Genomic DNA, 26,539 nt, shown 5'->3' with positions numbered 1-26,539 from the left:
GGTCCAAAACACTAGACATGACCAAAGGTCAGCCAAGCCTTAGCAGATCACTGCTCCAAAAGCAAAATTGATGAAGATCAACAAGCTCTTGTGGTGATAGGTTGAAACCTCGGTCCAATCAGATTAGACATGGCTTTTCAGCCAGCCAGATTTCAACAAATCATCATGAAACTCTAGAATTCATCTTCAAAAATTTCGAAAAAAATAAATACCTAATCTAAGCAACAAGATGAACCGTCAGTTGTCCAAACTAGAACAATCCCCGGCAACGGCGCCAAAAACTTGGTAGCTCAATACCATGGCATTACACAACTTCGCACAACTAACCAGCAAGTGCACTGGGTCGTCCAAGTAATACCTTACGTGAGTAAGGGTCGATCCCACGGAGATTGTTAGCATTGAAGCAAGCTATGGTCATCTTGTAAATCTTAGTCAGGCAAACTCAAATATATATGATGATGAACGAAAATAATATAAAAGATAAAGATAGTGATACTTATGTATATCATTGGTGTAAGAGCTTCAGACAAGTGTATGAAGATGCCTTCCCTTCCGTCTCTCTGCTTTCCTACTGTCTTCATCCAATCCTTCTTACTCCTTTCCATGGAAAGCTCGTGTAGGGTTTCACTGTTGTCAGCAGCTACCTCCCATCCTCTCAGTGAAAGTGATTGCATATGTCCTGTCACGGCATAGCGGAATTCAGCTGTCGGTTCTCGGTCAGGCCGGAATAATATCCATTGATACTTTTGCGTCTGTCACTAACGCCCTAGCCTGCTAGGAGTTTGAAGCACGTCACAGTCATTCAGTCATTGAATCCTACTCAGAATACCACAGACAAGGTTAGACCTTCCGGATTCTCTTGAATGCTGCCATCTTGCCTATATGATGAGCGGATAATTTGTATGCTTTTTGGCATTGTTTTTAGTATGTTTTTAGTATCTTTTAGTTAGTTTTTAGTATATTTTTATTAGTTTTTAATTAAAATTCATTTTTCTGGACTTTACTATGAGTTTGTGTGTTTTTCTGTGATTTCAGGTATTTTCTGACTGAAATTGAGGGTCCTGAGCAAAAATCTGATCCAGAGACTGAAAAGGACTGCAGATGCTGTTGGATTCTGACCTCCCTGCACTCGAAGTGGATTTTCTGGAGCTACAGAAGCCCAATTGGCGCGCTCTCAACGGCATTGGAAAGTAGACATCCTGGGCTTTCCAGCAATATATAATAGTCCATACTTTGCCCAAGATTTGATGGCCCAAACCGGCGCTCAAAGTCACCTACAGAAATTCCAGCGTTAAACGCCGGAACTGGCATAAAATTTGGAGTTAAACGCCCAAACTGGCATGAAAGCTGGCGTTTAACTCCAGAAAAGGTCTCTACACGAAATTCCTTCATTGCTCAGCCCAAGCACACACCAAGTGGGCCCGGAAGTGGATTTTTCTGTCATTTACTCAATTCTGTAAACCTTAGGACACTAGTTTACTACTTATAGGATCTTTTGACATTGTATCCGTACCTTATGACCCCATAACATTTTGTACACGTTTCTTTCCACAGTATGAGTCTCTAAACCCCATGGTTGGGGGTGAGGAGCTCTGCTGTGTCTTGATGGATTAATGCAATTACTACTGTTTCTTATTCAATCATGCTTGCTTCGATTCTAAGATAACACTTGTTCTTAATCCGGATGAATGTGATGATCCGTGACAATCATCATCATTCTCAACTATGAACACGTGCCTGACAACCACCTCTGTTCTATCTTAGATTGAGTAGTTATCTCTTGGGTTCTTTAATCGGAATCTTCGTGGTATAGGCAGGACCTGATAGCAGCATTCAAGAGAACCCGGAAGGTCTAAACCTTGTCTGTGGTATTCTGAGTAGGATTCAATGATTGAATGACTGTGACGTGCTTCAAACCTGTAACCTACTGGGCGTTAGTGACAGACGCAAAAGAGGGATTCTATTCCGGTAGGGGAGGGAACCAAACCGGTGATTGGCAGTACTGTGACAGAGTGCGTGCATTAGCTTTCACTGCGAGGATGGGAGGTAGCCATTGACAACGGTGAAACCCTACATGAGCTTGCCATGGAAGGAGGCTTGCGTGTTTGATGAAGAAGACAGTAGGAAAGCAGAGATTCAGAAGATGGAGCATCTCCAAACCTCAACCTATTCTCCATTACTGAATTTCAAGTAACCATTTCATGTTCTTTTACTTTTTACAATCAATCCTGATAATTTCTGATATCCTGACTAAGATTTACAAGATAACCATAGCTTGCTTCAAGCCGACAATCTCCGTGGGATCGACCCTTGCTCACGCAAGGTATTACTTGGACGACCCAGTGCACTTGCTGGTTAGTTGTGCGGAGTTGCAAAAGTGTGATTGCAATTTCGTGCACCAAGTTTTTGGCGCCGTTGCCGGGGATTGTTCGAGTTTGGACAACTGACGGCTTATCTTGTTGCTTAGATTAGGACTGTTTTCTTTTTGTTGGTTTAGAGTCTTTTAGTTGAGTCTAGTTTTATATTCTAAGTTTGGTGTCAATTGCATGCTTTTGTTTTTCTTTTAAAATTTTCGTTTTTTTTATATATAATCTTAGTCCCTTTTTGATTCATAAAAATTCTAAGTTTGGTGTCCTCTTTGTGTTTTTCTCTTAAAATTTTCGAAAAAAATTAGTGTTTGATTTCTAAAAATTTTAAGTTTGGTGTCTTTTTGCTGTTTTTCTCTTTCCTTTTTTTAAAAAAATCAAATCTTTTTCATAAAAATTTTTCAATCATATCTTCTTAATTGCTGTTTTCAAAATCTTTTTTTTCACTAATTGATTCAGTTCTCAATTTGCTTTGATCTTATTTTATTTTTAATTTTCGAATTTTATTTTATTTTCCTTTTATTTTATTCTATTGTATTTTTTTCGGTTATTTTAAAAAAAAAATAAAAATAAACAAAATTTATCTCTTTGCAATCATTCTCATTTCCCTTTTGTCCATTATGGACTTAAGTGGAATTAATCAGTCCAAGAGGACTCTGGGGTCTTATGCTAACCCCATTACAGCTGCATATGGGAGTAGCATCTGTATACCTCCCATCAAAGCAAGCAGCTTTGAGCTAAATCCTCAACTCATTATCATAGTGCAGCAAAATTGCCAGTATTCCGGTCTTCCACAGGAAGAACCTACTGAGTTTCTGGCACAGTTCTTACAAATTGCTGACACAGTACATGATAAAGAGGTAGATCAGGATGTCTACAGACTATTACTGTTTCCATTTGCTGTAAAAGATCAAGCTAAAAGATGGTTGAATAACCAACCTACAGCAAGCATAAAGACATGAAAACAGTTGTCAGACAAATTCCTGAATCATTTTTACCCTCCAAAGAGGATGACACAGCTAAGGCTGGACATCTAAGGCTTTAAACAAGAGGATAATGAATCCCTTTACAATGCCTGGGAGAGGTATAGAGGTATGCTAAGGAAATGTCCCTCTGAAATGTTTTCAGAGTGGGTCCAGTTAGACATTTTCTACTATGGGCTTACAGAAAAAGCTCAGATGTCTTTAGACCACTCAGCTGGTGGATCTATACACATGAGGAAGACAATTGAAGAAGCTCAAGAGCTTATAGACACTGTTGCTAGAAACCAATATTTGTACTCTAGCAATGAGTTCTCTTCAGAAGAGGAAGTCATGACAATAGTCACTGACTCTAATCCTCAAGAACAGATAATGGAGCTTAATCAACAACTACTCCTGATGACTGAACAGTTAGCAGAATTTAAAGAGATGCTCCATGAAACTAAAGTTGCTAATAAAAGCATAGAACTACAGTTGAATCAAGCAAAACAGCAAATATCTAAACAGATAACTGAGGAGTGTCAAGCAGTTCAATTGAGGAGTGGAAAGACCTTGAATAACACTGCTCAAAAGAGCAAAAAGCCAAACAAGGAACAATTGACAGAGGACAACCAAACCACTGTTCAAAATCCCTCTGAGGACAATAAGAGCCCAGAGAGGAATATTGGCGTTCAAACGCCAGAAAGGGAAGGAAAACTGGCGTTAAACGCCCATTCCTTGCCCAGTTCTGGCGTTCAAACGCCAGAAAAGGGGGAAAAGTTGGCGTTAAACGCCCATTTTCTACCCAATTCTGGCGTCCAAACGCCAAGGGAGGATCAGAAACCTGAGAGTGCTGACAGTAATCCCCCTAATAAGGCTTCTTCAACCACTTCTGTACGGAATAAACCTGCAGCATCTAAGGTTGAAGAATATCAAGCCAAGATGCCTTATCCTCAGAAACTCCGCAAAGCGGAACAGGATAAGCAATTTGCCCGCTTTGCAGACTATTTAAGGACTCTTGAAATAAAGATTCCTTTTGCAGAGGCACTTGAGCAAATACCTTCTTATGCTAAGTTCATGAAAGAGATCTTAAGTCATAAGAAGGACTGGAGAGAAACTGAAAAAGTGTTTCTCACTGAAGAATGCAGTGCAGTCATTCTAAAAAGCTTACCAGAAAAGCTTCAAGATCCTGGAAGCTTTCTGATACCATGCACATTGGAAGGCACTTACACCAAGATAGCCTTATGTGATCTTGGAGCAAGTATCAATTTAATACCTGCATCCACTATCAGAAAGCTTGGGTTGATTGGAGAAGTCAAACCAACCAGGATATGCCTCCAACTTGCTGATGGCTCCATTAAACACCCATCAGGCATAATAGAGGACATGATTGTCAAGGTTGGGCCATTTGCCTTTCCAACTGACTTTGTGGTGCTGGAAATGGAGGAGCACAAAAGTGCAACTCTCATTCTAGGAAGACCTTTCCTAGCAACTGGACGAACTCTCATTGATGTACAAAAGGGGGAAGTAACCTTGAGAGTCAATGAGGATGAGTTCAAGTTGAATGCTGTAAAAGCTATGCAGCATCCAGACACACCAGAGGACTGCATGGACGCTGACATTATTGACTCTCTGGTAGAAGAGATCAATATGGCTGAAAGCCTAGAATCAGAGCTTGAGGACATCTTCAAAGATGCTCAAACTGATCAGGAAAAGCCAGAGGAGGCAAAGGAATTTTCGAAAATTCCTCAGAAGGAGGATAAGCCTCCTAAGCCTGAACTCAAACCACTACCATCATCCCTGAAATATGCATTTCTGGGAGAGGGTGACACTTTTCCAGTGATTATAAGCTCTGCTTTAAATTCACAGGAAGAGGAAGCACTGATTAAAGTGCTAAGGACACACAAGACAGCTCTTGGGTGGTCCATAAGTGATCTTAAGGGCATTAGTTCAGCTAGATGCATGCACAAGATCCTGTTGGAGGATAATGCCAAACCAGTGGTCCAACCACAGAGGAGGCTAAATCCTGCCATGAAGGAGGTGGTGCAGAAAGAGGTCACTAAATTACTAGAGGCTGGGATTATTTATCCTATTTCTGATAGCCCCTGGGTGAGCCCTGTCCAAGTTGTTCCCAAAAAGGGAGGCATGACAGTGGTTCATAATGAAAAAAATGAACTGGTTCCTACAAGGACAGTCACAGGGTGGCGCATGTGTATTGACTACAGAAGACTCAATACAGCCACCAGAAAGGATCATTTTCCTTTACCATTCATAGACCAAATGCTAGAAAGACTGGCTGGTCATGATTACTACTGCTTTTTGGATGGCTATTCAGGCTACAACCAAATTGCAGTAGATCCTCAGGACCAAGAGAAGACAGCATTTACTTGCCCTTCTGGCGTGTTTGCCTACAGAAGGATGCCTTTTGGTCTGTGCAATGCACCTGCAACCTTTCAAAGGTGCATGCTCTCTATCTTCTCAGATATGGTAGAGAAATTCCTGGAAGTCTTCATGGACGACTTCTCAGTATATGGAGACTCATTCAGCTCCTGTCTTAACCACCTATCACTTGTCCTGAAAAGATGCCAAGAGACTAACCTAGTTTTAAACTGGGAGAAATGTCACTTTATGGTGACTGAAGGAATTGTCCTTGGGCACAAAATTTCAAGCAGGGGAATAGAGGTGGATAAGGCAAAGGTAGAGGTAATTGAAAAATTACCACCACCTGCCAATGTTAAGGCAATCAGAAGCTTTCTGGGGCATGCAGGATTCTACAGAAGGTTTATCAAGGATTTTTCGAAAATTGCTAAACCTCTGAGTAACCTGCTAGTTGCTGACACACCATTTGTGTTTGATACACAGTGTCTGCAGGCATTTGAGACCCTGAAAGCTAAGCTGGTTACAGCACCAGTCATCTCTGCACCAGATTGGGCATTACCATTTGAATTAATGTGTGATGCCAGTGATCATGCCATTGGTGCAGTGTTGGGACAGAGGCATAACAAGCTTTTGCACGTCATTTATTATGCTAGCCGTGTTCTAAATGACGCACAAAAGAACTACACAACCACAGAGAAAGAGTTACTTGCAGTGGTTTATGCCATTGACAAGTTTAGATCCTACTTAGTGGGATCAAAGGTGATTGTGTACACTAACCATGCTGCTCTTAAATACTTACTCACAAAGCAGGATTCAAAACCCAGACTTATAAGATGGGTGTTGCTTCTGCAAGAGTTTGATATAGAAATAAGAGACAGAAAAGGGACAGAGAACCAAGTGGCGGATCATCTGTCCCGGATAGAATCAGTAGCTGGGACGTCCCTCCCTTCTACTGAGATCTCTGAGACTTTCCCAGATGAGCAACTCTTTGCCATTCAGGAAGCTCCATGGTTTGCAGACATTGCAAACTATAAAGCTGTGAGGTTCATACCCAAAGAGTACAGTTATGTGCAGAGAAAGAAACTAATTTCAGATGCCAAGTACTACCTTTGGGATGAACCATATCTCTTTAAGAGATGTGCTGACGGAGTGATCCGCAGGTGTATACCCAGAGAAGAAGCACGAAGGATCCTATGGCACTGCCATGGATCACAGTATGGAGGACATTTTGGAAGTGAGCGAACGGCCACTAAAGTTCTCCAGTGCGGCTTCTACTGGCCTACTCTCTATAAAGATTCCCGAGAGTTTGTGCGTAACTGTGACAGTTGCCAAAGAGCTGGTAACCTGCCTCACGGATATGCCATGCCTCAACAAGGAATATTAGAGATAGAATTGTTTGATGTATGGGGAATTGACTTCATGGGGCCATTCCCACCATCATACTCAAACACTTACATTCTGGTGGCAGTGGACTACGTATCTAAGTGGGTAGAAGCAATTGCTACACCCACTAATGATACCAAAACCGTGCTGAAATTCCTCCAGAAAAACATTTTCAGCAGGTTTGGCGTCCCCAGAGTGCTAATCAGTGATGGGGGCACTCATTTCTGCAATAAACAGCTATACTCTGCTATGGTTAGATATGGAATCAGCCATAAAGTGGCAACTCCGTATCATCCACAGACTAATGGACAAGCTGAAGTCTCTAACAGAGAGCTAAAAAGAATCCTGGAACGGACTGTAATGGCCCGAAGAAAGGATTGGGCAAAGAGCTTGGATGATGCTCTGTGGGCATACAGAACAGCATTCAAGACTCCTATAGGAACCTCTCCATACCAATTGGTGTATGGGAAGGCCTGTCATTTGCCTGTGGAACTGGAACATAAAGCCTACTGGGCAACCAGATTCCTAAACATGGATGCACAGTTAGCTGGTGAGAAAAGACTGCTCCAGCTAAATGAGCTAGAGGAGTTCAGACTCAATGCCTTTGAAAATGCAAAAATTTATAAGGAAAAGGCAAAGAAGTGGCATGACAAGAGATTGTCAACCAGAGTCTTTGAGCCAGGACAAAAAGTTCTGCTCTTCAACTCCAGGCTCAAATTGTTTCCAGGAAAACTCAAATCCCGGTGGAGGGGTCCGTATGTGATTACAGGAGTATCACCATATGATATGTTGAGCTTCAGGATATTGATTCTGACAAGAAGTTCATTGTTAATGGACAGAGGATCAAGCACTATCTTGAAGGAAATTTTGTGCAGGAATGCTCAAAACTGAGACTTGAGTGATTCTCAGTGAAAGTCCAGCTAAAGACAGTAAAGAAGCGCTTGCTGGGAGGCAACCCAGTCATTAGGAAGGTGTATGATTAGTTCTTACAGAGGCAAGTATCAAAAATGAAGGAATTCAGAGAGTTACAGAAGGATTCAGCTCAAAAAGCAGAGAAAATGAGCTTACTGGCAAAAAAACGCCAGTAAGGGGCATTTTGGGCGTTAAACGCCAGAATGGGTACCATTCTGGGCGTTTAACGCCAGGAATGGTGCCATTTTGGGCGTTAAACGCCAGAATGGGCACCATTCTGGGCGTTTAACGCCAGGTGTGCAGCATCCTGGGCGTTTTAGAAAAACGCCCAGTGAGGAAGAATTTCTGGCGTTTAACGCCAGCCAGGGTACCTGGCTGGGCGTTAAACGCCCAATTGGGGCAACAAATGGGCGTTAAACGCCAGAATGAGTGCCATTCTGGGCGTTTAACGCCAGCTTGGTGGGGGGACCACAATTTTGTTTTCAAATCAGATTTTTTTTAAACTTTCCTTTTCTCACCCATACTTTTCTATAAAATCACACTTCAATCATTCATCATTCACTTTCAAATCTTCAAAAATCAAAACTTCTTTTTCAAATTTATTTCAAATCAATTACAAACATTGTTCAAAAATTTCACCCTTTTCTCAATTTCTTCTCATATCTTCTCAAATCTCCTTTCAAATTCCTTTTTTTTTTCGAAAACTCCCCTCCCCACCTTATAAATACACGTTTGTTCCCCTCTTCCAACCACACCATTCAAATTTTCTCTTCCTCCCCCTCTCTTCTCTCTTCTCTTTTGCTTGAGGACAAGCAAACCTCTAAGTTTGGTGTGCTTTTCCGTGATCACTAAGCCAAGATTCATCAATATCATGGCTCCTAAGGGAAAACAAACCAATTTAAGAGGCAAGAAAGAGAATAATCCAAAGAATCTTTGGAATGAAGAGAAGTTCTTAACCAAGGAACATGAAGACCATTATCATAAAATAATGGGTCTGAGGTCAGTGATCCCGGAAGTTAAATTTGATCTGAAAGAAGATGAATATCCGGGGATCCAAGAGCAAATTCGAAACAGAGGATGGGAAGTTCTAACCAATCCTGAGACAAAGGTTGGAAGGAACATGGTTCAGGAATTCTACTCAAATCTGTGGCTAACAGATAAGCAGAGAATGACTGGAACTGCTTACCATACCTATAGAACCATGGTCAGAGGGAAAGTTATATACTTCCATCTGGACAAAATAAGAGAAATCTTCAAGTTGCCTCAACTGCAAGATGATCCTGATTCCTTTAATAGGAGGATGGTGAGAGTAGATAAGGGGTTGGATCAAGTTCTAGAGGACATATGCCTCCCTGGAACTAAGTGGATAACCAATTCTAAGGGTGTCCCAAACCAACTCAAGAGGGGAGACCTCAAACCAATTGCAAGAGGTTGGCTAGACTTTATTGGGCGTTCCATATTGCCCACTAGCAACCGTTCTGAGGTCACCATCAAGAGAGCAGTGATGATTCATTGCATTATGCTTGGAAAAGAAGTGGAGGTGCATCATGTGATTGCTTGTGAGATCTACACAATTGCAAATAAATTTTCTACTGAAGCCAAATTGGCTTATCCAAGCTTGATTTCCTTGCTCTGTAAAGAGGCTGGGGTGAAGATGGGAGTAGATGAGTTCATACCCATTGAACACCCAATCACCAAGAAGTCAATGGAAGGACAAGTGCAAGACAACTCCATCAAGAGGAGGGCGCAGGAATTCCTCCCTGAATTTCCAAGAATTGACTACTGGTCCAACCTAGAAGCATCCATTAACAAGTTGCAAGAGACTATGGAGCAACTAAAGGAAGAACAGCAGAATCAGAACTGCATGCTCTGCAAATTGCTGAAGGAACAAGAGAAGCAGGGGCGTGAAATTCAAGAGATGAAATGCCAAAAGCTCTCCTCTCAAGCTGAGGGAGCATCCACTTCTCAAAATCAAGGTTGTTGAGTCCTAACTCTGTGAACACCTCTATCATTAGGAGCCTATTTTTTTTCATTTTTTTTAGTTCTTATTTTTCTATTTCTAGTCTCATCTTATATCTATATTTGAGTCTTGTTCTTAGTTCATAATTAATAAAATTAATAAAGTTTATGCCTTAAAGCTATGAATGTCCTATGAATCCATCACCTCTCTTAAAAGAAAAATGCTTTAATCACAAAAGAACAAGAAGTATAGGATTTCGAAATTTATCTCTGAAACTAGTTGAATTAGTTTGATGTGGTGACAATACTTTTTGTTTTCTGAATGAATGCTTGAACAGTGCATATGTCTTTTGAATTTGTTGTTTTAAGAATGTTAAAATTGTTGGCTCTTGAAAGAATGAGGAGAAAGAGAACTGTTATTGAGGATCTGAAAAATCATCAAATTGATTCTTGAAGCAAGAAAAGCAGTGAAAAAAAAAAGAAAAAAAAAAGAAAAAAAAAATTTCGAAAAAAAATAAAAGAAAAAGAAAGAGAAAAGAAAAAAAAAAGAGAGAAGGAAATAAAGTTGTGATCCAAGGCAACAAGAGTGTGCTTAAGAACCCTGGACACCTCTAATTGGGGACTTTAGCAAAGCTGAGTCACAATCAAAAAAAGGTTCACCCAATTATGTGTCTGTGGCATGTATGTATCCGGTGGTAATACTGGAAGACAGAGTGCTTTGGGCCACAGCCAAGACTCATACACTAGCTATGTTCAAGAATCAATATACTTAACTAGGAGAATCAATAACACTATCTGAGTTCTGAGTTCTTATAGATGCCAATCATTCTGAACTTCAAAGGATAGAGTGAGATGCCAAAACTGTTCGGAGGCAAAAAGCTACTAGTCCCGCTCATCTAATTGGAGCTATGTTTCTTTGATATTTTGGAGTCTATAGTATGTTCTCTTCTTTTTATCCTATTTTGATTTTCAGTTGCTTGGGGACAAGCAACAATTTAAGTTTGGTGTTGTGATGAGCGGATAATTTGTATGCTTTTTGGCATTGTTTTTAGTATGTTTTTAGTATCTTTTAGTTAGTTTTTAGTATATTTTTATTAGTTTTTAATTAAAATTCATTTTTCTGGACTTTACTATGAGTTTGTGTGTTTTTCTGTGATTTCAGGTATTTTCTGACTGAAATTGAGGGTCCTGAGCAAAAATCTGATCCAGAGACTGAAAAGGACTGCAGATGCTGTTGGATTCTGACCTCCCTGCACTCGAAGTGGATTTTCTGGAGCTACAGAAGCCCAATTGGCGCGCTCTCAACGGCATTGGAAAGTAGACATCCTGGGCTTTCCAGCAATATATAATAGTCCATACTTTGCCCAAGATTTGATGGCCCAAACCGGCGCTCAAAGTCACCTACAGAAATTCCAGCGTTAAACGCCGGAACTGGCATAAAATTTGGAGTTAAACGCCCAAACTGGCATGAAAGCTGGCGTTTAACTCCAGAAAAGGTCTCTACACGAAATTCCTTCATTGCTCAGCCCAAGCACACACCAAGTGGGCCCGGAAGTGGATTTTCTGTCATTTACTCAATTCTGTAAACCTTAGGACACTAGTTTACTACTTATAGGATCTTTTGACATTGTATCCGTACCTTATGACCCCATAACATTTTGTACACGTTTCTTTCCACAGTATGAGTCTCTAAACCCCATGGTTGGGGGTGAGGAGCTCTGCTGTGTCTTGATGGATTAATGCAATTACTACTGTTTCTTATTCAATCATGCTTGCTTCGATTCTAAGATAACACTTGTTCTTAATCCGGATGAATGTGATGATCCGTGACAATCATCATCATTCTCAACTATGAACACGTGCCTGACAACCACCTCTGTTCTATCTTAGATTGAGTAGTTATCTCTTGGGTTCTTTAATCGGAATCTTCGTGGTATAGGCAGGACCTGATAGCAGCATTCAAGAGAACCCGGAAGGTCTAAACCTTGTCTGTGGTATTCTGAGTAGGATTCAATGATTGAATGACTGTGACGTGCTTCAAACCTGTAACCTACTGGGCGTTAGTGACAGACGCAAAAGAGGGATTCTATTCCGGTAGGGGAGGGAACCAAACCGGTGATTGGCAGTACTGTGACAGAGTGCGTGCATTAGCTTTCACTGCGAGGATGGGAGGTAGCCATTGACAACGGTGAAACCCTACATGAGCTTGCCATGGAAGGAGGCTTGCGTGTTTGATGAAGAAGACAGTAGGAAAGCAGAGATTCAGAAGATGGAGCATCTCCAAACCTCAACCTATTCTCCATTACTGAATTTCAAGTAACCATTTCATGTTCTTTTACTTTTTACAATCAATCCTGATAATTTCTGATATCCTGACTAAGATTTACAAGATAACCATAGCTTGCTTCAAGCCGACAATCTCCGTGGGATCGACCCTTGCTCACGCAAGGTATTACTTGGACGACCCAGTGCACTTGCTGGTTAGTTGTGCGGAGTTGCAAAAGTGTGATTGCAATTTCGTGCACCACTATACCACGAAGACTCTGATCTCACGGAATGGTTGGCTCGTTTGTCAGGCGAGCACTCGGTTGTCAGGCGATCAACCATGCATCGTGCAATCAGGAATCCAAGAGATATTCACTAAGCCTCAGATGCTTGTAGAACAAGAATGGTTGTCAGTCACCTTGTTCATGAGTGAGAATGGTGATGGGCGTCAATCATCACCTTCATCAAGTTGAAGAACAAGTGATATCTTGGACAAAGAACAAGTGGAATTGAATGGAAGAACAATAGTAATTGCATTAATACTCGAGGTACAGCAGAGCTCCACACCTTAATCTATGGTGTGTAGAAACTCCACCGTTGAAAATACATAAGAACAAGGTCTAGGCATGGCCGAATGGCCAGCCTCCCAAAGGTCTAAGATAGCATAAAACAAGATAGCTACCCAAGTCCTAGATCTCTCTATACAATAGTAAAAGGTCCTACTTATAGAAAACTAGTACATAGATGAGTAAATGACATAAAAATCCACTTCCGGGCCCACTTGGTGTGTGCTTGGGCTGAGCAATGAAGCAATTTCGTGTAGAGACTCTCCTTGGAGTTAAACGCCAGCTTTAGTGCCAGTTTGGGCGTTTAACTCCCAATTAGGTGCCAGTTCCGGCGTTTAACGCTGGAATTTCTTGAGGTGACTTTGAACGCCGGTTTGGGCCATCAAATCTTGGGCAAAGTATGGACTATTATATATTGCTGGAAAGCCCAGGATGTCTACTTTCCAACGTCGTTAAGAGCGCGCCAATTGGGCTTCTGTAGCTCCAGAAAATCCACTTCGAGTGCAGGGAGGTCAGAATCCAACAGCATCTGTAGTCCTTTTGAGTCTCTGGATCAGATTTTTGCTCAGGTCCCTCAATTTCAGCCAGAAAATACCTGAAATCACAGAAAAACACACAAACTCATAGTAAAGTCCAGAAAAGTGAATTTTAACTAAAAACTAATAAAAATATACTAAAAACTAACTAGATCATACTAAAAATATACTAAAAACAATGCCAAAAAGTGTATAAATTATCCGCTCATCAGGAGGACTCTACCGATAGCTCTGTTGCTTCAGTCGTCGATCTCGATGCAGTTTGGCACGAGACCGTCTCAACACCGTACAAGAACCACGTATACGGGATGGGGTCGTTCTTTGCCAGTAGCCTCTGCACCTCCACGTTGAGGCCATCATCCTCCTCTGCCACTAGTCGAGCCGTCAAGCCCAAGGAAGGCGTAGATTTGAGGCTGCAGGTGCAGGAGCTTACCCGCAGCCTTCACCACCAGACTTAGGAGTTGAACGATTATCAGGAGAGGTATCAGGAGATCCTCACACGCGTGATAGACAGGGATGACCTTAGGCTGGAGTAGAGGGAGCAGATGGAGCAGCTTCAGCGGATGAAGGCTCAGATGGAGGTGTACCAGGCTCAGATGCGCGTCGCTGGCATAATCCCTGCTGGTGGCAGTGGTCCTGATGGTGGCACACAGACATCACCACCTTCTACGCCGCCTCATCAGGGCCACAGGAACGACGACGATGACGACGATGACTACTTGGATATTTAGTGATTAGTGCTTCGTTTTATTGTTTCATTGTATTTATTTGATTTACTTGACTTTTAACTTGTTTGAGCATTTGATAATTTATTTTAAATAATATGTTTCTATTATTTATAAATTAACCATTAATTATGTGAAAAATAAATTTAAATAAAAAATTAAAATTGACCATTTATTTCACAATTTTTTTTTAAATTGACATTACCATCAGATTTACTAAATGAATAATTCGACGGTAATAGTGTGGGAAACAACATATTGTAGAACCAATATTACCTTCGGAAAAATCGTTGATAACCAAATGATTTTTTCAGCAGTTAATCTGTCGCAGAATTACCGTCGGACGAAAAAATCTGCCGGTAAAAATTTATCAGCAAGGTTTATATCGTCCGATTTCTTTCGGCTGTAACTTAATTACCGTCAGATTTTATTCATTTTTCCGACAAAAAATCCGACAGTACTCAACATTTTTCTTGTATTGTGTGAAGATATTTCAAAGAGTTAGGGGGAGGGTGTGCGTTTTTAATATAGGGCAAGCTTACCGTCAGATTTGTAACGTACTGCGCGTTACCAAAATGTAGCATTCCGCTAATAATTGGGCTAACTGGCTTATTTATCCGTCAGTATATCCAACCTTATGTCCCGTGACGGTTTTTTTTTCCTCCAATTATTACTAGCGAATTTACCTTCAAAAATGAAAATCTTCTATTAATAATTTGACTTGACGAATTTATTGTCTCAATTTTCGGTAGAGCCACCACTAAGGTGCAACACTAAATCAAACGTTTTTTTACGTGTGTCATTATTATTACATGTTATAATGACAATTGTATACTTATTTTTACCGACAATTGTAATTGTCATTAATAAAAATTTTGATAATTTTACGGCTATCCCACAGATTGAGGCATCTAGCGTTATTTTATTTAATTAATTTACGGCAACTTATAAATTGACTTATTGAAGACTCCATTTTATTTGACTATTAGTTGCTGGCCAAAATCTTTTAAATGACTTCATTGATTCTTCTATATATATCTTCATTTTTATTGAGATCTATTTTATACAGAAATACATATTATTATGGAATTCCAAAGTAGAGAGCAGGGGGATAATGGTAAACTTCTTAAAGCCCAAAGTCACATATGGAATCATACTCTTAATTTTATAAACTCTATGTCTCTTAAATGTGTTGTTGAGTTAGGCATACCTGATGCTATTCACAAATATGGCAAACCTATGCCACTTGCACAACTCATTTGTTCATTGCAAATTCATCCATCAAAAACCTCCTTTGTCCATCGATTGATGAGAATCTTGGTCCATTCCAACTTCTTCACTACCAAGAATGTCACCAACAATGACCTCGAAGTTGAAGTTGGGTATGTTCTAACCGATTCATCTATGCTATTGCTTAAGGACAGCCCCTTAAGTTTGATACCTCACTTGTTTATGATCCTTGATCCCAATTTTATAAAACCATGGCATCAGATGTCCACATGGTTTAAAAATGATGATCCTACATCATTTGAAACGGAATATGGGATAACGTTTTGGGATTATGCTAGGCAAGCTCCTAAATTTAATGAACTTTTCAACGATGCCATGGCAAGTGATGCACGATTGGTTAGCAAGTTTTTACTTGATGACAAGTGCAAGGGAGTGTTTGAAGGTTTGGAATCATTGGTTGATGTTGGTGGAGGCACCGGAACTGTTGCAAAGGCCATTGCCAAAGCATTCCCACGGTTAGAGTGCATTGTTTTGGATCTTCCACATGTTGTTGCTGATTTGGAAGGAAGTGAGAACCTTAAATATGTTGGAGGAAACATGTTTGAGGCCATTCCTCCTTCTAATGCCATTTTGTTGAAGGTAATAGAATATTATAAGTTGCTTGTAGAATTAATAAAATGTCAAATTATAGTTCTTACAATTTTATTAATTTTTAATTAAGTTTTCTATATTTTAAAAACTTATAATTTAATTTTTATATTAAATAAAAATTTATAATAAGATGTTTACTAATTATTATTTTTAATGAAAAAACACACTAATCCTAAAATATTTGTTTTAATAATGATCCGTCAGTTACTTACTCCTTTTAACAATTTTTTATGATAGAGAGAACTACCCAAAACTAAAAGAGAGGTTATGCTAATAACATAAATCCCATCATCATATATGCTTTTCTCTTTACTTTTTTTTTTAATTTTTGTATAATTATGTAGTTCATTAGTTTATATATCGTTGTTGTAAGTTAAATACCCGTTTACTCATAATCAAATAATTTCTTTTGAATTGTTAGATATTTTTCCCAATGTTTCAAGATGTTAACCATGTGTATAATATACGCGGAGCTGTCAATCCAAAAAAGTTTGCTTTTGAGGGGTCGAAAAAGAACCGTTAACATAAGTTTTATTTTTTATTTGTTTTATAATTTATTTTGAGCCAATGAAAATTCAAATTATAAAATATTTAAGGTTATAGAAAGTTTGATACTATATTATAATATTAAATTTCATAAAAACATAAACTAATATAAAAAGAGACACGTAAATAATTTTATTTTTAGAAGTATCGTATAATTTTAATATGAGTAAAGTATCGTTTTTGTCCCCAACGTTTGGAGTAAGTCTCAAAGTTGTTTCTAATGTTTCAATCGTCCTATCTAAGTTCCTAACGTTTCAAAATTGACTCAATGTTGTCCTGTCGTTAGGGATCCATTAACAGAACTGACGGTGGGACAAAATTGAGACAATTTTGAAATGTTAGGGACTTAAATAGAACGAAAACATTGGGGACAAAAATGATATATAAAAATAAATTTTAATTTTATCCTTTAATAATATTAATTTTTTACTGTACATAATATTCAATTATTTTTTAAATTACAGTTAATCACATTACTTTCATTCTAAATAAATTAATTTTTTTATAATTTTATTCTTAAAGTAATGTAATTTTTTTATAAATAAATAAATTTTACACTTTTATTCTAAATAATGTAATTTTACTTTCATTAATTATATTACTTATCACTTTTTTTATAATTTTACACTTTCATTCAAAATAAATTAATTTTTTTATACTTCTACACTTAAAGTAATATAATTTTTTATAAATAATAAATAATTTTTACATTTTTATTCTAAATAATATAATTTTACTTTCATTACTTAATCACATTACTTATATATTTTTTTATAATTTTATACTTTCATTCTAAATAAATTAATTTTTTTATAATTTTACACTTAAAATAATATAATTTTTTTATAAATAAATAAATTTTATACTTTTATTCTAAATAAATAATATAATTTTACTTTTATTACTTAATCACATTACTTATTATACTTTTTTAATAATTTTACACTTTTATTCTAATCACATTACATTATTTATTTAGAATGAAAGTGTAAAATTTATTTATTTATAAAAAAATTACATTACTTTAAGTATAAAATAAAAAAAAATTTATTTAGAAAGAAAATAATGTGATTAAGTGTAAATGTGATTAAAAATAATTGAATACTATGCACAATAAAAAATTGATATTATTGAAGAATAAAATTAAAATTTATTTTTAAGTATCGTTTTTGTTTCCAACGATTTCGTCCTATTTAAGTCCCTAACGTTTCAAAATCGTCTAAATTTTGTCCCACCGTCAATTTTATTAATGAATTCCTAACGGCATGACAACATTGAGTCAATTTTAAAACGTTAGAGATTTAAATAGGACAATTAAAACATTATGGACAACTTTAAAACTTATCCCAAGATTAGGAACAAATATGATACTTTACTCTAATATATACCTTGTGACTGGAGTTATATAAAAGCTTAAATCCTTATCATACTTATGCCCTGATTTTACTAAATAAATAAGATAATCTTAATGAATGGGTGAAAATAATATATGTTCAAATTGTTTTTAACTGATCATATTACTTTGATTAACAAAACAGTGGATTTTGCATAACTGGAATGATGAGGAATGTTCGAAAATACTGAGGAACTGCAAAGAGGCACTACACATGAGCAACGGCGAAGGAAGGAAGATTATTGTTATAGACATTGTGATGGGGGATGAGAAGAGTGATCATGAGTCAATTGAAACACAACTCTTTTTTGACATGATGATGATGGTGTTCCTCACAGGAAAGCAGAGAAATAGAGAAGAATGGGCCAACTTAATATTCTCAGCTGGTTTTAGCGACTACAAAATAATTCCAATTTTAGGAATAAGGTCTCTCATTGAGATATATCCATAGCAATATATATGATAATATATATAATCATTTTTCTATCTTTTAAAAGAAGAGACTATACATAGATCCCATATGAGCTTGCGTATATATAGTATTAAAAAAGATAAAATGAATAAAGCAATATTATTTATGAATTTGGATTTAGTGAAAAAATACACATTTTATTTTATTGGGTCGACTAATTAGAGTTTAATAGAAATTGATTATCAAATATTCTATAATCTCATATACATATATATACATAAAAAATTAATCACTATTTGGTTTTTTTTGATGATTTATCACTATTTAGTTTGCTATTGCATATATATAGAAATATAAATTTAGTATTTTTTAAAATAATTATTATATTACTGTAAATAAATTTAATTATTTATCTACTGTATGTTTGATTATTTTAGTATGGTAGTTGATTATCGATGAATGATCTGTGCGTCTAAGTGTAGGGTTAATGTTTTTAATAGACATTTTATATAGGGCAATTTACCTAATTAAATAAATTGAGTAAATTTTTTATCTATATATATAAAAAAAAATTTACGTGCATGTGCATTTTTATGTTTATGTAAATTGTGGGAGCCAACTACGGTTTATTTGTGAATGGAATGCATCATAAACCGTGGCAAGCTACCACCGTTTTATTAAAGGAGGCAAATGCACATAAAACATGGTAAGTAGCAACGGTTTATGAAGAAATTTGAGTAGGCATAAACCTTTATTAGTTACAACGGTTTATGAGAAGAGAAATTCCATATATATGTGAGTGAGATTCAAACTGGTGAAGAGATTATTGTCACAATAGAAATAACAATAATAACAACAGAAATAATTTTACTAACAATAACAATTAATAACAATATATAAAGTGAACAGGAGAGTTTGGTGTCCAATTTCTATTTTTCCATCTTAATCTTATTGATAAATAGTGTTTAATATAATTGTCGTCTTAAAATTTAGTCAAAATGTAATTATTAGTTAATTTTTTTTGTTCTTTGTACAGTTACTTTTTTATTTTACACATAACTTCTACTCATATTGTCTTTTTCTCTGTTCTATGGGGTACATGTAGTACTCTCTACTTATCTTTATTTTACTTAATTAAAAAAATGATAAATATGTGTATGGAGAATAATAAAATAATGAAAATAAAAATTTTTTAAAAAATAATGGAACAAAATATGATTTAAACATATTAAATATAAAATTTAAAAAAATTAGCAATTAAAATTATGCAAGAAAAATAGTTCTTTAAATTTAAATTTTTATATCTGTTTCAAATTAAATAAGATTAAAAAATAAATAAATTTATAAATATTTATAAATGTTTATCTTAATTATTACATATAATAACAACATAATAATTTTAGTATTATACTTAAATTAATTTAAATTTTATTATTCTATACATTAAAAAATAAATAAGTTATAAAATTTTTATTTTTATTTTTATTTATTAATAATTTATTATTTATTAAAATTTTTATTTTTTATCTCAAATTTATAATTTAAAAAACATAAAAATTAATTTCCTAAAAATATTAAAAAAAATAAAAAATAAAAAATTACAATTTTGTTTTGAAATTAAATAAAATTTTAAGAAAATCTTAATAATTTTATTAGTTAGAGACTTAGAAGTTGACATATTAGATTTAGAGATATATTAAGAATTATTACAAATAAGTGTTAAGAATAGGGAAGATATTTAACAATAATATAATATTTTTATATTCAATTATATATGTTAATAGTAGCTAAAATAGTAGTGTCCATATAATATTACTCTTTTAAGAAGATATAAAATATTTGATATTATTTTTTTATAATTGTTGGCAAATTTTATAATTTGATTAACAAAAAATCTGAATATTTGATATCTTAAATTTTGTCTGAAAGCAATAAAATATGACTTAACAAGTAAGTCTGAAAAATAATAAGGATCTATATAATAGGTACACATTTAGATATCTAAATCAAAGAAGAAAAAAAATTCCTTTAGCAAATTTTTAATAACTCAAAAGTTAACACAATGGTAGTTATAGATCAAAGTGATAAACAAAAATGAGAGTTGGAATAATAGCTTACGTTCAAGGCCTCTTCTTCATAAATCGTGGAAAACAACCACGGTTTATACCTAAGTTTTTTTCTTCCGTAGCTAATCACGGATTATGCCCAATCTCTTCCAACCATAAACCCTCCTAACCTCCAACAGTTTACGTTAAAATTAGAAACCGTGGTTAGCTTCCACGGTTTACATAAAAATGAAATTGCACATGCACGTAAAAAATTTTTTGTTGTATATACAAATAAACATTCACACAATTTATTTGATTAGGTAAATTGCCTTTTTATATAACAGAATAAAATACTAAATTTGACCATAAAAAATTATAGCATTAACAAAATTAATTATACAAGACATAAAACTAACTTGTATTCATCAATAATATCCTTTTTATTGCAAATTTAATATGAATTTTATTAAGTAGATAATAAATTTTGTAAATAATATGAATAATAAATTTTAAAATTAATTTAATAAAATAAAAATATATTATATTTTTAAATTATTTATCTACTTTTTAATATTAAAATAATCATCTACATACTTAATAAATTAAATAAAAATATATTTATTATTCACATTATTTAATATTTTTATTATCTACCTGTATTTTATCATCTAATATTTCACTAACCGGTGTTGGGTTTTGGTTAAGTTGCCACGTGTGTAACGCTTGGGGTTTTGTGGCATTGGCTGACATGGATTTTCAAATTAAAAGATTAATAAAAATAAAAAAATTGGATTTAAGGTACCCAAACATGTGACTCTTCGTTTTGCGCGTTCCTTCATTTTTACTGCTTGCTCTAGCAGAGTTTTTTTCTGTAACTTGATCACCATTACTAGCTCTGGAAGAAGAGAGAAGTTCTTGAAAACTCCAAAAACCGTGTGAGAGGCACAATGTCTGAGTCGTTCTTCACTGTTGGTGGAAGGGAGCTTCACGTAGTGGCTTCAAAACGACGACGCAGAGACGATAAGTTCATAGCTTGGTTTGAGTTGATAATAGCAAGTAAGAAATAGAGTTTTATTTGGATTATTTGGTTTTGGAACGATTTTATTTAGTGTGTGGGTTTATTGTTTGAAACCATCCTCTGTTCTTATAGGGTTTTATCATTCCATTAAGTCTCATTTTTTTCAGAAATGTTCTTGTATATTTTAAGTAAATAAATTGGATAGATGGTTTAAATGCATGGGGTTATGATGAGTTTGATTGATTCTGAAAGTCTTGATTTTTAGGTTAAGCTTTGAAATGTGTTTTCTTTTCTGACACAGATGGATACTATGCACATCGAGCTAGTGATTCACCACAGAGGGAAGTTTCAGAGAGAACGAGATGGCAAGATGGTGTTTGAGGGAGGTGTGGTAACGAAAGTTGAAAGGGTTAACGTGGATACGTTGAATAAGTTTTTTTTATCAATGATTTGCTGAAGGACATTGGGTATAATGAGGTCTCGAATTTTAATTGGCTTGAACCTGGTAAGAAAATTGACTCTGATTTGAGATTGCTGGGGGTGGATTTAGACATTGTGAAGATGTATGAAGCTGCTGTAGCTAATGGGAGGAAGATAGATGTGTATAATGTGCATTCCATCAATGACCCAGAGATTGTTGAAGATGATGCACAATCAACAGAAGGTTCCTCTGTCCAACCCATACAAGCAGTGTTGCAGAAGGTATAATTTTAAACCTGTTTTGTCAAACCCGATTACATGATGTATACTATTGTCAGTTTCATTGATTATATGGTGTTATGATTATCAAATTTAAAATAATAAATGTCATTTTGTCTTAAACTATAAGAAATAATGCTAGAAGCACATCACATATTTTGCTCTCTTCACATTTGGCAAAACTTTCAGAAGTAATGAAAGGATTTGGAGTTCAAGGTGGCTCTCCTTGAATGTGCAAAGACCACAATTGAACAAGAGTTCAATGATGGAATGGAAAGTATTAGGAGGATGAATGCACATGCATGGGAGTACCTTTATAGATAGGATCCAGCCTAGCCAGTGGACTAGGAGCCATTTTAGTGAGTATCCGAAAGTGGATAATATAACCAACAATAACTGAGATTTTCAATGGAAGAATTAAGATGAGGGGGAAGCCTGTTATTACTATGGTAGAGGAGATAAGATGTTATATGTTAAGGATTCTTGCCTGGAACAAGAAGGCCTTAGTGGGTTATATGGTTAGGATAACTCAGTACAACAAAGTAGGCTTAAAAGGGAAAAGGGGGAGAGTAATCATTGGCAGCGAATTCCAACTGGAGATGACAACAGAGAGGTGTATGAGGTGAAGTGTTTGCCTATGAAAGTTAGTGTTCACTTGGGAAGGAAAACATGTTCTTGCAAATTCTGGAAACTCACTAGTCTGCCATGCAAACATGCATGTGCTGCATTGGCTTACCAGAATATAGGAGCTGGAGATTTTGCACATAATTGACACATTATGAGTGCATACAACTCCATATATGAGCTAATGAGCATTTGGTTCAGCATGTACCAAGTCAAAAGTGTACCACCCCAAATGTTACACATTGGCAACTTAACCAACGAAACCCAACTGCAGTTAGTGAAAAATGTGCAATGCGGAGGCCATAATTGATAGGTACAAGTTAGTTTTCTATCATGTATGGTTAGTTTTGTCAACACTATAATCTTTGGTGGTCAGATTTACTACTTTACTCCATATAATATTAATTTCAATTAAGGTAATCAAATATCTTTTTATTGCATAGGACAAGTATACACAAATCTTAGAAGCTCAGACCCAAGAATCCCAACAGAGTGTAGAGGAAGGCAACGGATCAAGCAATGATATTATGGTGGACCCTAATGCACTTTGGCAAGAGACGGTTGGAGAGCCATACAAGAACCACATTTATGTAAAGGATCCTTCTTCACCAGCACACTTCGATCCGATCCTTTGTCTGAGGACCGCATCCGTGACTTGTTAGCTCGCCTTGATTAGCGCAAGTCGATTGGTCGAGGAGGATAGAGAGGTCATTGCAGCGGATGGTGAGGATATCCCAAGGGACCAAGAGGAGAACTGCAAGATGTAGGAGGACATTGCTAGACCTAGTTCCACACAGGCGGGGGGTCGTCATCAGCACTGGTACCACCGACGCTGCAAGATGATCACGATCAACATGAGGACGATTCTAAGGACTATGTGGACTCGTAGGACTTTGATGTTTTATTGTTTAGTGCATATTTGTGTTTCAGTTGACCCTTTTTCATTTCATACACTTTATTTGAATTATTGACATTTTTATTTGTAGTATTGATATTATAATTTTTTTAAGTTAGATAATTCCATTCATAAAATAAATAAAAAAACATATAAATGTCTATATATAGGACAAGCAAAAGAAACGGAAGATTTTCAACGCTCTACTATAAGGTAACATCATATAATAATATAATAAGAGAAATAAAAGGAAGCAAAGTACATCAATTAAGAATTTGGGATTTGTTGAAACTCCTTCTTGAGTTTCAAATTCCACGCTATTATCTCTTCTATATTAGTTGATATATTATCAAAGATGAATCTGTTCCTAACCTTCCATAAGGACCAACTCAAAATCACCATCATCATCCTTTGAAAAAAGCTATTGGGTTGGATATGCAAGATTCTGATTCTCAAGTTCCACTCAATATAGAAATCAGAGTCTTCGGTGTCCTTTTTAGTAGTTGGTAAATCCATTTTTGACCATATCTTCATTGATTTCTCATAATAGAATATGTAATGATTGATTATTTTTGGAAATTGTAAACATTTTCGACAGGTGGATTGAATCGATGGGAATGTGATAAAGAATTTTTTGCAGCACTGGAAACTTTTTATTGAAGCCCCTCCAAAGAAAAATCTTAATCTTTGCTGAGATTTTCAGCGTCCACAGTTCTTGCCACAAGTTTTGCTGTCTCATCATCTCTGGGTAAAATTCAATGGGAGGATGCGAGAACCCATAAGTCACATGGTACCCCGTAATCACTTCATACAAACTATTTTTATTAAGGGCCCAATAAATTTTATCTTCTCCACCCCCAATTGTTGTTGCTAGTACCTGCTGACAAGTGCCCTCAGAAAAAATGCTTCTAATTAGAGTTTGACTCCACAAACCATTAGAAAGTATTAAGTCATTGACCATCAATAGTAGTTGATTTTGCATATTGAAAACCTCAGATAGAGGGACAACACAAGGATGTGGAGGAGTAAGCCAAGGATTGCTAAAGATTTGGATACTAGACCCATCACCAACTCGCTAAACCAGCCCCTTTTCAACAATTTTATGCCCTTCCAATATGCTACGTCACCCCTACGAACGTACTGCTCCAATGTCTACATTCATTATAGAATTGTATAAAAAATATTTACCTTTGAGGAGTTTAGATAGGGGTGATTGTGGCTGAGAGACAACTTTCTAACATTGTTTTGCTAATAGCGCCAAATTATAAATCCCTAGGTCCTAAAAACCTAGTTCACCTTCCAATTTCGGTCTTGTCATAGTATCTTAACTAACCCATGCCATTTTTCGCTCTGTACCTTTTTGACCCCACCAAAATTGGGAGAGTATATTGTCAATCTCCCGAATTAAAGTGTTAGGAAGACGAAAACATAATAATAAATAAATTGGGATAGCCTCTCCAACAGCTTTAATTAGAACATGCCTGCTTGCAAAGGAGAGAAGTTTTCTTGATGAATCCATATTTGATGATAAATTTTGATTTGATTTGAGTGGATTTCATCATATAAACCCACATTTATTCATTCAAATAGCATACTTTTGTGTTCTCCCCCTAAATTGAGCCTAATTGTGAAAACATGCTATTTTGTGCTTAATTTGATTAATTTTATCCCACTTCATCTCATTCGATGTCTTGATGGTTTTGATGACTAATTTCAGGTGTAATAGGTTGGAATGACTTGATAAGAGTGGAAGAAAAGCATGGAATTGAGAGAAAGCATAAAGAAATCAAAGGAGAAGCACACACTGGCGTGTGCGTATGAACAACCTACTATGCGTACGCACAAGAACCACAAAGCCATGTGTGCGTGCGTACAACCACCTGTGCGTATGCACAAGAAAAAAATCAGCAAGTGTGTGTACGCACAACCTGTGCGTACGCACAGGTCGCAGCGCGTGACTCATTTAATGCAAATCGTTGGGGGCGATTTTTGGGCCTCCAGAGCCCAATTTTGGACCTTCTGAAGCTGATTGAGTGCTATATTAAAGAGAGCCTCCTTCAATGTGAAGGGAGAGGAGAGCAATTAGGGTTAGTTTTGCATCATGTAGGTCATTTTCTAGAGAGAGAAGCTCCCCCTTCTCTCTAGAACCTAGGGCTTTTAGTTTAATTTCCTTGTAGTTTCTATTTTTAATTCTTGTTTTCATCTAGTTTCTTCTACATTTCTTTGTTCTCTTATCTTAATTTTCTTTGTTTATCTTGTTAATTTCTCATTTTAGTTGCCTTTTATGTTTATGCACACTCTTGTTATTTTAATTTTCAATTAATGCAATTTATGTTTTATGTTCATTTAATGTTTTCTTTAATTGTTATTGTCATTTTCTTGCTTTTGGTAGTTAGATTTTATTTTTAATTTAATGTTATTTTATTTTCATGCACACCAAGTGTTGATAAAATGCTTAGCTTAGTTTTAACATAGTTTTTCTTCACTCTTGGTTTGAAATTGATGACTTTGGTGACCCTTGAGTTATTGATGTCCATTCTTGTTTGATACATTAGAGTAGTTAGTTGATTTGGTCTCCATTGAATCTATGTGACCCTTAGTGTTGACATAGGACTTGTGGATTGAAATCAACTATGCTTACTTGACTTATCCTCCATGTAGGGTTAATTAAGTAGGATTAACTCTTCATAATCATCATGTGTTTGTGGTCAATGGCTAGGATAGGTAACCTTTGGCTCTCAATTACTTGCCAAGAGGTTTCTTACACTTTAATTTTCCTTGCTTTAACTTTTATTACTTTGACTTTTAGCTTCTTGCATGTTTAGCTTTTCATACTCTTGGTTGAGAAATTGGGTGTTTGGGTGGAATTGAGTTGTGGATGTCCATTCCGCATTGTGTGAGGATTGTTAATTGGTTTGGTTTTTCATGACACTAAGTGACCCATAGTGTTGACTAGAACTAAGGGATTGGAAT

At 36.0% G+C, this 26,539-nt stretch overlaps 1 protein-coding gene and 1 long non-coding RNA gene across 2 annotated transcripts; both read left to right on the top strand.

Moving 5' to 3' along the window:
* Positions 1-15,131: 15,131 nt before the first annotated feature.
* Positions 15,132-18,459, top strand: LOC130941548 (trans-resveratrol di-O-methyltransferase-like). Its single transcript, XM_057870100.1, has 2 exons — positions 15,132-15,919; positions 18,016-18,459. The coding sequence occupies exons 1-2, from the start codon at positions 15,134-15,136 to the stop codon at positions 18,319-18,321; spliced, it is 1,092 nt and encodes a 363-aa protein (XP_057726083.1). The 5' UTR covers positions 15,132-15,133; the 3' UTR covers positions 18,322-18,459.
* A 2,692-nt stretch (positions 18,460-21,151) lies between these two features.
* On the top strand, positions 21,152-23,601 carry LOC130940198 (uncharacterized). Its single transcript, XR_009070246.1, has 3 exons — positions 21,152-21,386; positions 21,650-22,050; positions 23,115-23,601. It is a non-coding gene; the product is annotated as an uncharacterized LOC130940198 (long non-coding RNA).
* Positions 23,602-26,539: the final 2,938 nt, after the last annotated feature.

The sequence above is a fragment of the Arachis stenosperma genome, chromosome 7, assembly GCF_014773155.1.
Source record: "Arachis stenosperma cultivar V10309 chromosome 7, arast.V10309.gnm1.PFL2, whole genome shotgun sequence".
NCBI lineage: Eukaryota > Viridiplantae > Streptophyta > Magnoliopsida > Fabales > Fabaceae > Arachis > Arachis stenosperma.
The sequence above is the reverse complement of the archived record's forward strand: the minus strand, read 5'-3'. Positions and strand labels throughout refer to the sequence as shown.

What these genes read in the sequence shown, in the direction of transcription:
- LOC130941548 (XM_057870100.1), top strand. Translation starts at nt 15,134, where the DNA reads ATGGAATTCCAAAGTAGAGAGCAGGGGGATAATGGTAAACTTCTTAAA. An exon ending in CTAATGCCATTTTGTTGAAG is followed by an intron (nt 15,920 to 18,015) that starts GTAATAGAATAT and finishes TTAACAAAACAG; the next exon opens with TGGATTTTGCATAACTGGAA.